Source organism: Arachis stenosperma, chromosome 3 (assembly GCF_014773155.1).
Source record: "Arachis stenosperma cultivar V10309 chromosome 3, arast.V10309.gnm1.PFL2, whole genome shotgun sequence".
NCBI lineage: Eukaryota > Viridiplantae > Streptophyta > Magnoliopsida > Fabales > Fabaceae > Arachis > Arachis stenosperma.
The window spans coordinates 168,338,636-168,352,131 of NC_080379.1; the positions used below are offsets into that span (position 1 = coordinate 168,338,636).

General features: G+C 34.0%; 3 protein-coding genes across 4 annotated transcripts; 2 read left to right on the top strand and 1 right to left on the bottom strand.

Moving 5' to 3' along the window:
* Nucleotides 1–213: 213 nt before the first annotated feature.
* On the bottom strand, nucleotides 214–1,875 carry LOC130967453 (60S ribosomal protein L35a-1-like). Its single transcript, XM_057892310.1, has 5 exons — nucleotides 1,717–1,875; nucleotides 1,097–1,132; nucleotides 786–1,014; nucleotides 663–705; nucleotides 214–396 (listed from the first exon to the last, which is right to left on the bottom strand). Exons 1-4 carry the CDS (start codon nucleotides 1,746–1,748, stop codon nucleotides 664–666), a joined length of 339 nt encoding a protein of 112 aa, XP_057748293.1. The 5' UTR covers nucleotides 1,749–1,875; the 3' UTR covers nucleotides 214–396; nucleotide 663.
* Nucleotides 1,876–4,796: 2,921 nt separating this feature from the next.
* On the top strand, nucleotides 4,797–7,517 carry LOC130969790 (thioredoxin O1, mitochondrial). Its single transcript, XM_057895678.1, has 7 exons — nucleotides 4,797–5,062; nucleotides 5,177–5,242; nucleotides 5,436–5,486; nucleotides 5,726–5,805; nucleotides 6,034–6,078; nucleotides 6,226–6,320; nucleotides 7,063–7,517. Exons 1-7 carry the CDS (start codon nucleotides 4,855–4,857, stop codon nucleotides 7,070–7,072), a joined length of 555 nt encoding a protein of 184 aa, XP_057751661.1. The 5' UTR covers nucleotides 4,797–4,854; the 3' UTR covers nucleotides 7,073–7,517.
* A 1,085-nt stretch (nucleotides 7,518–8,602) lies between these two features.
* On the top strand, nucleotides 8,603–12,592 carry LOC130969901 (pentatricopeptide repeat-containing protein At4g39530-like). Of its 2 annotated transcripts, none has more exons than XM_057895808.1 (3): nucleotides 8,603–9,027; nucleotides 9,528–10,085; nucleotides 10,188–12,592. In XM_057895808.1, exons 2-3 carry the CDS (start codon nucleotides 10,005–10,007, stop codon nucleotides 12,390–12,392), a joined length of 2,286 nt encoding a protein of 761 aa, XP_057751791.1. In that variant the 5' UTR covers nucleotides 8,603–9,027; nucleotides 9,528–10,004; the 3' UTR covers nucleotides 12,393–12,592. The 2 variants fall into 2 exon arrangements, with proteins under 2 accessions (XP_057751791.1, XP_057751792.1); XM_057895809.1 differs by having other exon boundaries at nucleotides 9,994–10,085.
* The last annotated feature ends 904 nt before the right edge of the window (nucleotides 12,593–13,496 follow it).

The window sequence follows — 13,496 nt, forward strand, 5'->3', positions numbered from 1 at the left end:
ATTATATACACACCATTGTTACCATTAATTCTCAGAGTAGAGTGAATTTAATTAGTGCATCTTAAAACTGGATCTCTTTAGTCCTCAACTTGCTACTATCATTTGGTGCGTAACTTTTGCACTCCTACTTTCGCACATCTCTACAAACCTGTCTCTTAAATTCGCAAACTGTGGAACTTTAAGAACATATGAAAAAACCAAGCCAACACTCACTAATCAAGAATATAATCTTCATAGAAAATAGCCCACATAAAATATCGAATATCATTTGGTCCTAACACCGTCTCAACCAAAATTCTGCTCAGAAGTTACAAATACAAACGATAATAATAAAACTCTTATCAAAGAAACAAAAATCAGCTGTGAAGAAATCTACCGGGATCTGATATTCAGAACCTGCAAATACAAGGATTGTACACAATAAGAACAAGGTAAATACACCTAGTACAATTAATTAAAGCAATTATAAAAAAGAACTTTTCGAGTATACAACACAGCATATATACACAATCACTGAATGTTAGGTGAGAAGAAAAGCAACTAGCAACCATTAGAACAGCAATATGTAATCTAACATGGGAGCATTTACCATGGAAGGAATAGAAAAGGAAAAAGGGAAATCAGATCAAGGGGGAAAATATATATCATCATAGGCAGTTTACCTTAGATGTTGCTTGGATACATAAATACTCTTACACGTGCTCCCTGCATTAGAACAAAACTCATTCAGTATACTGCCAAAATAGAACATATGTAAAATAGAACTAAATATGGCATGCAATTACCATGGATTTCGGTGGAAGATTTGACTTGAATTTTGCACGAACAATACCACTGTTACCGTGAGGCCTTGTAACCTTGCCCCAAATACAGCGGTAATGAGTTCCATTCTTCTTCACCTTAGCCTTGTAGATGTAAGCCATTTTCTTACCAGCATACCATGCTACCTCTTCCTTGGTATTCACTCCCTCAATTTGGATAAGAGATGTGTTTGGGTACTGGTTTGACTTGGATCTGAATGAAACACACCAAATGTATAAATAGATGGATAAATTTGGCAGAGAACTAACAATACCAGTGGCAATAAACTTTTTACCTTTTGTATCCAAGGATTGTACCCCTCACGTAGAGTCTAAAAACAAGACAAAAAAGTGAATTATAAGCTTAATATACATAAAAAATAATCATTAAATTAATTTGAACAACGGACCAATACCATTAATGAATGGAATTAACAACAATATTATGTATTCACTATTCAGTCAATAACCTAGTGTTGTGGAGAAAATTCATCCACGATGGAAAAAAAAAATTTAACAGGTTTCATAACCGGAAGATTAATACTCCACCAATAAGCATAGTTCTTCCTAGTTGATTCAAACAAACATTCCTAAATCTTCCACGAAATCCTCACACTTAAATCATATATTCGCATTCAAATTAGTAGCACGAAGATGATTAATACAGGAAATACCACAGTTCAATCTACTACTTCATGTGCATTCATACACATAGGAATTCATTTCGGTGATCCTGTAATTCAGTAATCTCTAACGACCGATAAAATTTTCCAAAAATGTCAATGCTAGAAGATCGAGCAGACATCACACAAAAGCCGTTTAAAAGAAGAAAACAAAAAACGCGCAGCTAACTATTGAAGACAATTGGGGAAAACACAGAACAAGTGATTAAGAAACTGAGGAGCTGGAAGAAAACCTGACGCGTTCTCCCTGGCGACCCTTCACCATCGTTGCTTGCTTGTGGAAGCTGACTCACAGAGTGCGATGAAGCAGAGATGCGGCGTAACCCTAAATTCCTTCGAAAAATGAGATTTTAGGGTTTTATAGGGAATGCTCTAAATTGAAGGGCCTCATGGGTCAACCATTGTTTGGGCCTGATGAGCCTCTTGGCTTTTATAGGTCTGTTTTGCTTTTGCCCAAAAATACTTAATTGTTAATACCAAAAAGAAATCTCAACAATTATTTAATCACATACTTTTCTTGACCCAAAAAAAAAACAAATCTAATCACATACTTTTTGGTTGAAAATTTTAATTAATGTGTAACTGGTGGATAATAATAATAATAATAATAATAATAATAATAATAATAATAATAATAATAATAATAATATATCATTATTCTTTATCTGGGATGAAATATTCGAATTTTTTGAATGAAAATATTTTTTTTAAAAAATTAAATTCTTTACGGTATGAGTTCTTTTCTTCATAGTTCATATATTATTGTCGTACAAAATAAAAAATACTTATAATTTATTCCGAAAAAAGATGTCTGAAAAAATGTACTATAGAAGTATAGAACTATAGAAATGTATGCTTAGCCTTTAGTCGTTACTCATTAGGTGGATAATTCAATTTAAAAATGTTATGTGTTCAAGTATTTTTATTAATTAAATTAACTAAGTTATTAAAATTTAAACTTTAGTTATGTTCTTTTTTTTTTAGTTATATTCTTTTTTTTTTTATTTTTCTCCTCTTTTAATATCGTTATCGTCGACACAATAACTCTATCGCTACTATTGTCACAACTTCTTTAATGTATTGTTGTTATTCTTTTTTTCTTCTTTTTCTTTGTGAATTGGATGTATTTTTTTAGTGAAATTAAAAATGTAAAAATACTTTTTATATTATTTTTTTATGCTCAATATTTATGTTATTATATGTGTGAATTTGTGTGCTATGTTGAACAAAAATATGTATTATCTATCATGCTAAAATATTTGTGTGCTATAATAAATTATAATTTCTTTAAGAAAAAAGTATGAAAAGATAATAAATTTAATGTACAATATGTACAATAGAAATAAAATTAAAATTATAATAAGTTAATAATTAATTTAAATAATTTCTCGTAATTTCGAATTTTAAATTTTAAATAAATAAGAATTTAGTTATGGAAAAGTTACGTATTTCTCCATTTTATGCGTACGCCCAATTTGAAATTGGACCTCCACGAGGAACTCCATAAACCAAAGATCCTCGCGCGGAGCCCCGGAGTTCTACCCTGACCTTGTTGTACTCAACATCGTCCCCTCCATCGTCAACCTCCTTAACCACGACAATGCTGACATCGCCATCTACGTCGTTTAGCTCCTCCAGCACCTCACTGACGAGGATGTCCTCAACGACAATGATAAACCGGCTAAGGTTTTAGTTGATGCTTTGATAGAGAACAGTGTTATCGAGCTGCTGGTGCAGGTTCTCCACTGGCTCAATGATTCTGATCCTGACGACTTTGCTGTAGTTTACCCGACGCTTGCAAAGATAGAGAATATGATAGAAGTGAAGCTGACAGTGGCAGAGTTAGTTTGTAAGAAGACGAAGCTAATGAAGTGGTTGCTCGAGAAGATTAAGGTATGATTACTTCAGTGAAATTAAATTAACGAGCTCCGTAATTGGATATTCAATTCACTAAATACGTAGATGGTTATTTTAATTCTTAATTTGATGGTTATTTTGTTTAATTTAGTTTAAGTATATACAAGTAACAAATGCTAGATGGTCATTTCACTAGGTAGTCGAATGATTATTTTGATGGCTGGTGAGAGAGCTTCTAACACTGGAGAGGCGGGATTATTGATGATGTGGGATAGGAGACGGTTTGGGGGTAAGGTGTTTAGGTAAGTTTCTTTGGTAAATTAGGGTTATGATGGTTAATTTTTTTGAAATAACTGTTTATTTTTTTCTTATATTCGGCCAAATTCAAAACCCATTATTGTACACATTGTCAAGATTTTTCATTGTCTCTCTATCGGAGTTCTTTGTTTAATGATTTCTGACAAATTAGTGTGAGTTACCAGACTATTAGCTTCGATTATTTGTGTTATTTTTCTATACTCGATATTTGTATACTATTGTATATATTTTTATTTTTTATTTCTTGATTATGATTATTTATGATGACCTTAGTTTTTTTAATTAAGTTGTTTGAAAAATTAGTCTTATTCTATGATTCTGATTTTTGTGCTGTATATGTAAATTTGTGTGCTATGCTGAATAAAAATGTATGTTACGCTTAAATATTTGTGTGCTATGATAAACTAGAATTTGTTTAGTGATATCTGTCAAATTAGTGTGAGCTAGCAAGCTATTAGCTTCGATTATTTGTGTATTGTGAAAATGAAGGAGTGTGTGCTGTTTCATTTTGATTTACACATGTGATGTGGTATAGTATAACAGAATTCAATAAAAAAATATACATATAAATTTTAGTGTAATAAAATTTGTATACTATATCAATAAATTTGTATTATGTTTTAATTTTGGTGTGTTATACTTAAAAATTTTGTATGCTATATTTTAAAATTTCCGTATTTTTCAACAAAATTTATATGTTGCAGAGAAAGTGTAAAAAAGACTTATACATATGATGCAAGCTCTTTAAATTGTGTGCCGGTGGAGCACTGAAACGATGTCACGCATTTCATTTTGAAAATAATTTTTATTATAGTTGAAAAACTTGAAATATTAAACAAACTTAAATAAATTTGATTGTAAAAATATAACATCACTCAATTTAGTTAATATGTGAGTATATTTATAAGCACTTATTAAATCAAATACATGGTGTTTTAACCATAATAATACTTTTTCTTTTTGCTGAATAACCATATTACATTAATTCGAATAATTCCTATTATCTGAATTATTTGAAAAAGTAATTATGCACTAGTATACTAATGTTAATAACTTATTTTTTTTTATCAAAATAAAAAAAAAATTAGCAAAAACAATAAGAGAGGGAAAGAAGAAAAGAATAAAAGGCGAGGTTAAAACTTAAAAAGGTAGGAAGAAGAAGGAGAAAGCAAAACAAAGCAGAGAAGAGAGAATCCATGGCGAGAAGCTCGATCCTTCGATCATTGGTTCTTAGCCGTGCAATGCTGAATAGGGTTCGCCCATTCTCCAACCATCTTACCTCTCATTCATTCCCCTCTCCTCCTCAATCTCACTCCTCTCTCTTCGCCTCCGTCGCCGCCGCCACCATCGCTTCCTCTCAGCTCTCTCTTTTCCACCACTCCCGCTCGCTCTCCTCCGCCTCAGGTGCTTCCTCTCTCTACTCACTACTATCTTTTCTTTATATAAACTATTTCTACTTTTCACAATCAAATACACTGTATACTAACTATAAAGTCAATTTCTTGAATGATTTTTCAGCTCCTTCCGATGTTGTCCTTGTTAATTCAGAGAAAGAGTTCAATGATATCCTCAGAAAAGTTCAAGGTTCTTTTCTTTGTTTTCCTTTCGTTTTCTATGGATGGATTTGGTTTTCTCTGATTTATGCTGTTGGGGATTTATTACTCCCTTCACTTCACCTTTGTTAATTTACTTCTGTTGATGCAATTTCATTATGAAATGATAATATAGAGCTGATTGATTAATTATTTTCTGCTGAAAAATATCTTTTTAAAAACAGATAACTCGTTGCATGCCATCTTCTATTTCACTGCAGTCTGGTGTGGACCTTGTAAGTTCCCGTTCCTTTTATTGTTTTGTTGATTAAGATATTGGCAGTGAACTATATTCTGTTTTGATATTTTGATTATGCATGTGTGATGATTAATTATATGGATATCACATGCTATGTTTATTGACAGTTTGCTAAGAGGTAGTTTCCGCGCTTCTGATTGTTCATATGTTTTTCTTGCTTTCTATTTACTCTAGACACAAATCCCAACTGTTTCCCTAGTTCTTGTTTCTTTGTAGGCAGGTTTATTTCTCCTATAATTGGAGAACTAAGTAAGAAGTACCCTCATGTAACAACATATAAGATTGATATTGATCAGGTATGGCCTATTTTCTATAATGTAATGCAGGTTTAAATCATGGACAGATAAAATTTATGTACTGGAAAACCATTTTTTTTTTAGTTACTAAGCTTTACTACTCATAAGCTGAAATAGCTTAATTTTTTTTTGGTATTTCTACTATGTTCTGGTGTTTTGCATAAGATAAGTCCATGCTCCAAGGCAGCTGAAACCTGAAATTTTGCCCTTTTCTGCTATGTGTTCCAGGAAGAAATTCAAGGCACATTAGGCAAGTTACAGATTACATCTGTGGTAATTGTTTAAGCTTTTGGTTAGAAATTCATTTGTTCTGTTATTCTTTGTATACATAAAATCTTACATATGTATGGACCATATATCTCACTGTGTCCATCAATCACACTTATCTTCATATTTATAATCCCTTGTGCTGTTGTGCAGCCAACGCTCCATTTCTTTCAAAATGGGAAAAAGGCTGATGAACTTATAGGTGCCGATGTTGCACGATTGAACCATATTACAGAGAAACTCTTCAAGTAATTCTTCAAATCTTCACTTTATGTAATGTTTTGGTTGCTGTTATTTCCTTTCACTAAAGTTTTGCATTGCTAGCATTTCATGTAGCAGTGCAATGTTCTATTCTGCAAGTTATTATTGATCGGTTGTATATCGTTGTTTCTACTTGCTTTCCCGTTAATTCATTGAGCTATGGGCTGCTCACATCTCTTGAAACTTCAAGCATGCATGTTTACATACATGTATATGAAAAAGATTATTGCTTTGCATTGGTAATCATTGTATTTTTCTTTAGTATTGGTCTTATTGGTTCAACTTTGACAACGTTGCACATCTGTTAAAATTGAGACAAGGCTCCTTTAAAGGGAGCTTGTTTGTAAAGTGAACCAATAAGAGTGAATTCATTTGTAAATAAATATTGCTGTGCACTTAGATTAAGCAAAAGCTGGATAGGCTCTTACTCACTTTAGAGGCAAGCTCTGTTTTGAAGAGCTATTGCTATCTGCCACAGCCAAGCACATTTAGATCCTCTGGATTGGGGTATGAATGGGGAGTTTTGACCACAAACTGACCTCTAGGAGGCTAGGACTTCTCTCCGTGAACACCCCACTTTTGTTTCTAGCTTGGGTAGACTTTTCTTTTTGGTCACAGAGGAAAGCCATTGTTTTAATCAATTGAGATGCTTTTGCATTGTAGTTTTGATGTAGCATAAAATGTAATTGAAGCATGGAAATTTGACTAACTGTGTGTTCTCTGTTCCAGGAAGGACTGACTTTGGTTTTCAGAGGTGGGAATGGCTGATGGTTGATGAAGTACAAAATGATCAAACTGCAACTGCTTAATATTTTTTTTTTTTAAATATTATTCACAGTCATCATTTTATTCTATTTCAAATTTCCATGAGAGAAGAGAGAATATGCATACATGTTTAGGACATGGGACATATGCATTTACATGTAGAATATCGTTGAGCCTGAAGTTTCAAGAACTTGTGTCACTTATTGTTACACTTAATAATAGTTTTCGAGCTTTATTTTTCAGAAGTGGACCATTTGAGTTATGCTTGTTCATTCCATCTCTGCATGGTTGATTTTTGTGAAATACAATATGAGTTTCCCAGGTGTTCTTGAACCGCTCCGTTTAACTATTTTGGGTTCTTTTGCATAACAAACCTTTCCAAACTAGTGCAACACAATGAAATGAGGTCTACTAATTGCAAATTATCTATTCTTCAACCTTGATTAACAATGAACACCGGAAAAACTAACATCGAAGACTGGACGTAACCTTATGAAAAAGACATTATTTTTATAAAAAAAATTAATTTACAATAAATGAATTTATATTTATTTTTAACCATATACAAGATATTAATTTATAACTCGGAGGATTTATATTTTATATAACACGCACCGAGTCATGCTTAATAAAAAAAAAAACGCTTAGAAATGGCGATATACATATAGGAGCGTTTGGGAAGTTTTAAAAGCTATTTTTTTGAGTTTTTGACTTTTAAAAAGTAATAGTATTAATATTTAGTATAATTTTTAAAATTAAATTGTAGTTTTTTGAAAAGCTATTTAAATGTGTATGAAAAAGTTAAAAAATGATTTCTTTCATAATAAAAAGCTTTTCACATTTTTTTAAAAATAAACACGTTTAAAATTAAAAAATTAAATATAAAATAACTTATTTATAAGCTACTTTTAATATAAATATTTATTATTTAAACTATTTTTTCAAAATGAACTTAATTAAGCTAGGAGTGTTCGTGAATAGAATCATATTCACATATTTGCGATAAATATCCGCATTCGATCCGAAAATTGCGGATACGATCCGATCCGCAGATTGATCGCATTGTATAGGATCCGATATGTACCCTTTAAGGATCGGATCGCGGATATCTGCGTATCCGATCCTTAAATTTGCAGATCCGCATAATAATAATTAACATATATATATATATATATATATATATATGTTTGGTATTATATTTAATTGTTTGTATATTTTAGTTAGTAGTTATTATTTATATATTGTATTATTTTATTTTTGTTATTTAAAAAAAGTTTGATTAAAAATATTTTAAAAATAAATAAATTTTAAAAGTGTAAAATAAACATTTTTGTTGAATTTTTTACATAAAAATATCGCGTACACCCCTAAATTAAACTGTTTAACCAAATCCAGATCGGATCATGCTTAATGTAAAAAAAAAAAAAAAAAAACCTTGAAAACGGCGTCGTTTCAAGGTAACCCACCCCCGGGCCACCTTCAAGCCTAATCGATTAATCCGGGATTACCCAGCCCTCAAACACTCTCAACGTCTCTCTTCTATCGAGTCTTTCTCGTCATTCTCTCACTCAAGCTCGGCCTCTCTCACTTCTCTCCCGGCTGGGGTCGCAGTCAAGCTCTCTCGTCGTCTCTCACTTCTCGTTCGGTCTCGCACTCACTGTCTCGGACTCAAGCTCGTCGTCGCGCTCTGTGTGGTCACCGTCTCGCAGTCAGCGCGCGCCTTCCCCGCGCTCGTCGTCACCGGCGGCTGAACCATCAGGTCCCGGGGCTGGTCGTCGTCATGGCTGTTTGTCTCGCCACCGTCGCGCACTCAGTCGCGCCTTCCCTGCGCTCGTTGCCGCCGGCGGCAGAAGCAGAACGTCCCGGGGCTGGTCGTCGTTGTTGTGTTCTTGCTTTGAGCCTCACCGTAAGCAGCTGGTCCCCGATTTGGTGAGTTCCATTCATCTCTGCACCTTTTTTTTGTTTTTTTGCTGAAAATCATCACTAAGTTGAATTTGTTACTGATTATGTTGCTGTCTTGCTGAAAAAATCACTTAGCTAATTTTTTTGTTGCTGTAATTCATCACTGCACCTTGACGGTGAATTCGTTGCTGAAAAAACACTGAGCTAATTTTTTTGTGGCTGAAAATGAGTTGAATTTGTTACTGGTTATCAAGCTTGAATCTGTTGTTGTCTTGCTGAAATAATCACTTAGCTAAGTTTTTTTGCTGCTGTAAATAATGTTTTGAACTAAATTTTTTGTTGCTGAAATTATCATAGTTGAGTTTGTTATTCAAAATGAGGTTCATGCTCTCTGCAACTCGGAATAAAATTGTTCCCATGCTCTCTGTTTGTTTTTTTTTTCTAGAATTTTAAAATGTCTTCATCACAACTCAGTTGCTATTATGAATTATTCTTGGGATTAATTTGTGAAAAATACACAAATGTAGATCAATTAAATTTGGAAGATGATCAAGATAACAATGGAAAGTAACAATGGTATGGAAGATATAGATGCAAATTAATGAAGGAAATGTTGGTCAAGCTTCAAATTTGTCCTCTGAAGATATAGATGCCGACTTTGAGATCACCCATTGGATTTGATTTACCGATTGTGTTATCTTTTGCTTTCTCTTGTTCATTTAGATTGAGAAAGTATTTTGTACTCATGACTAGTTTATTCTTTTTACGTCATTAGTTATGTCTAAGAATTGATAGTTGGTTGTTATTAATATGTCTTCATTTTAAGTTTTAACTTTTTATTTTAGTTTTATTTTCATAATTTTACATTTTTATTTAATTATGACCGGGTCAAGTGGGTAAATCAGTGACTTATCGGTTGAACTAGTAACCCGGTGACTTCGTCGTATGACCAGGTCAATTACCGGTTTGATAACTATAGTTGAGACTTTGCAGTTAGCAGCATAATGGTGATGACCAACAATCCCAGCACGAGCTTTTACTTTCCACGCCAACCTTACGTTCTCTCCGCACCTTCCACTCCCAAAGTACGTTTTTTTCACCATCATAACCCATTATTCCTTTCCCTTTCAAAGTCTCTCATTCTCTGTGTTTCATTTTCACACACGCTACTCTTGTTCCTTCTGCAGACTGCAATTTGCTGCTACTCACCTCCAGAGCTTTCAAAGGGCCACCTTGGAACCAGATTAACGGAAAACCACGTTGCGCCAACTCAAACCCATCAACAGTCCCGGGTTCAACCACTCATTGATCTCCTGAAGGCTTGCGAAGAAACTAGGTCTGTAAAGATTGCAAATTGCATTCATGGGTACGTACTAAAATCTGGTTTTGAGGGCAAGGACTTGTTGGTGTTTCTGAACCATATAGCTCACGTCTACTCCAAGTGCATGGTCTATGATGCTGCCCTTAAGGTGTTTGCTGGTATGCCCCAAAGGAATGTGTTTTCTTGGACCGTCATGATTGTTGCATCTAATGAACGTAGATTCTACCTTGATGGATTGGAGCTGTTTCTTATGATGTTAGGTGAAGGAGTGTTGCCTGATGGGTTTGCTTTCTCTGCTGTTCTGCAATCGTGTGTTGGATTTGGTTCGACTGCGCTTGGCGAGATGGTGCATGCCCAGGTTGTTGTCAGAGGCTTTCTGATGCATGCGGTTGTTGCCACATCTCTTCTTAACTTCTATGCCAAGTTAGGCAAGTGTGAAAGTTCGATTAAGGTGTTTAACAGCATGACAGAGCTTAATAATGTCTCTTGGAATGCAATGATATCAGGTTTTACCTCTAATGGTCTACACCTACAAGCATTTAGTTGGTTTATCAATATGATTGAAGAAGGGGTTGCACCTAATACTTTCACCTTTTTAAGTGTTTCTAAGGCTGCTGGGCAGTTGGGTGACATTAACAAGTGTCATGAAGTTCATAGGTATGCTTCCAAATGGGGATTGGACTCCAACACTGTAGTTGGAACAGCTCTGATTGATATGTATTCCAAATGTGGGTTTCTGTCCGATGCACGAGTTCTTTTTGACTCGAAGTTCACATGTTGTCCGGTTAACACACCCTGGAACGCAATGATAACAGGTTATTCACAAGCTGGTTCTCACCAAGATGCTTTGCAACTGTTTTCAACGATGCGTCAAAATGATGTCAAACCAGATGTTTACACATTCAGTTGTGTGTTCAACTCGATTTCTGCTTTGAAGTGTGCGAAAACCTTGGCAGAGACTCATGGGATGGCTTTAAAATTTGGATTTGATGTGATGCAAATCAGCGCTTCAAACGCCCTTGCTGATGCATATGCCAAATGCGAGTCAATTGAAGCTGCAGAGAACGTATTTAACAGAATGGAAGAGAAAGACATTGTATCTTGGACAACCATGATCACTGCATATTGTCAATATTCTGAGTTGGAGAAAGCCTTGGCCATCTTCTCTCAAATGCGCAATGTAGGCTTTGCTCCCAATCATTTTACATTTTCAAGTGTGATAACAGCATGTGGTGGCCTTTGTTTACTGGAATATGGTCAACAAGTTCATGCTCTGATATGCAAGGCCAACCTGGATTCTGAAGCATGCATAGAAAGTGCTCTAATTGACATGTATGCAAAATGCGGTAATCTGATGGAAGCAAAGAAGATTTTTGAAAGAATATCTAACCCAGACACTGTTACTTGGACTGCGATAATATCAACTTATGCTCAACATGGTCTAGTTAAAGATGCACTTCAATTATTCAGAAAGATGGAACAGTCAGGGGCAAAGGTCAATGCTGTTACACTATTATGCATCCTTTTTGCTTGTAGCCACGGAGGCATGGTGGACGATGGCTTGAAATTTTTCCATCGGATGGAGGACACCTACCGTGTGGTACCGGAAATGGAACACTATGCTTGTGTTGTTGATCTCTTGGGGCGCGTTGGTCGCTTAGATGAAGCAATGGAATTCATAGACAAGATGCCAATCAAGCCAAATGAAATGGTGTGGCATACATTGTTAGGGGCATGTAGACTTCATGGAAATGCCAAGTTGGGGGAGAAGGCGGTGCAAAAGATCTTATCCGTTCAACCAGAACATCCATCTGCTTATGTTCTTCTGTCCAACACTTACATAGAGTTAGGACTCCACAAAGATGGAGATAGTTTGAGAGAGGTGATGAAAGAACGAGGCATAAGAAAGGAACCAGGACATAGTTGGATTTCTGTGAGAGGGGAGGTTCACAAGTTTTATGCTGGGGATCAACAGCACCCACAAAAAGATAGAATCTACAATGTTTTACATGAGTTGTATGCAAATATTAAGCGCGTGCATTGTGGACAAGAATTCAGTTATGTATCTTAACATTTGAAATTGTAATTGTCCATTAAAATCATGCTTAAACAAGAAGATTAACAACGCATCTAGCTCATGGGATTGTTTACTTTGGAAAATACGACCAATTTACTCAAGAACTCTTCTAAGGTGTCATTTAAGGAATTAAGAAGAGTGCTTCTCTTTTATCTTTCTTTGTTACTTTCTCTTTTAAGGCACGTCCTAGGCATAACACAAGAAATCAAGAATCATTGTTAAGTTCTTGGACATGTTTTTCATCGTCTCAATCAAGGGCATTGGAATTTCGGAAGAAATGAGATATACCTTACTAGTAAACTACTATTTGAGTCTCAAAATAATTAATTTTGACGATGTTATTTATTTCTGGGAGATTCTTTGATGTTTATAATTTTTTTTTCTAAATTGCTTAAAAATAGAGATAAAATGGTGGAATTCATCCTTTTATTTTTGAATTTTATGTGTAAAATTTAGACACCATAGAAGACATTTTTATTTCTCTTCAACTTTTGAATAAACGATTCTATATGAAATAATATTTTGACCTTTCAAAAATTACCTAAATGCACCAAATATAAGAAGATATGTGTACCTGAAAAAGGACAATAGTTCACATTTGTAAGCTAAGTGTTTTTTTTTCTCTTTTTGCAATTTTTTATGTGAATGACAAAAAATTAAAACTAAAAATTGAGAAAAGAGTGTGCAACTTGAATATTTTATTTGTATATATTATTTAAATAAATTTTCAAATGTTTTTGAAATTAGATTAAATATATGAGATATTTGTCATTTATTAAAAAAATATGGTCCATTTTATTAAATTAAGATTATCTTTAAAGAGTCAATTCTTTATTTCTTTTAGAGATGATTTTGTTGTAAATTAAATATTTTGAACATCAAAATGATAGTTTCTCTTTTTGGACAAACACTCAAACTCACACACACGACACAAGTATACAATTCACACACACTATACTGATTAGGCTAAACCTAATCTCACTCGGAGAAAGCATATTTAGAGACACTATAATCTATTACTTTAATTAGGCTGTATTTGTCTTTTGAAACTAAGACTGAGATTGAAATTGAGTATTATTTTTGTAATAAGAGATTACA

Excerpts from the sequence above, each read along its gene's own strand:
- LOC130969790 (XM_057895678.1), top strand. The coding sequence starts at position 4,855 with ATGGCGAGAAGCTCGATCCTTCGATCATTGGTTCTTAGCCGTGCAATG. Across the intron at positions 5,063-5,176 it reads CTCGCTCTCCTCCGCCTCAG|CTCCTTCCGATGTTGTCCTT; the intron begins GTGCTTCCTCTC and ends ATGATTTTTCAG. Across the intron at positions 5,806-6,033 it reads ATAAGATTGATATTGATCAG|GAAGAAATTCAAGGCACATT; the intron begins GTATGGCCTATT and ends TATGTGTTCCAG.
- LOC130969901 (XM_057895808.1), top strand. The coding sequence starts at position 10,005 with ATGGTGATGACCAACAATCCCAGCACGAGCTTTTACTTTCCACGCCAA. Across the intron at positions 10,086-10,187 it reads CCGCACCTTCCACTCCCAAA|ACTGCAATTTGCTGCTACTC; the intron begins GTACGTTTTTTT and ends TTCCTTCTGCAG.
- LOC130967453 (XM_057892310.1), bottom strand. The coding sequence starts at position 1,748 with ATGGTGAAGGGTCGCCAGGGAGAACGCGTCAG. Across the intron at positions 1,015-1,096 it reads ACAATCCTTGGATACAAAAG|ATCCAAGTCAAACCAGTACC; the intron begins GTAAAAAGTTTA and ends TGTTTCATTCAG. Across the intron at positions 706-785 it reads ATCTTCCACCGAAATCCATG|GGAGCACGTGTAAGAGTATT; the intron begins GTAATTGCATGC and ends GTTCTAATGCAG.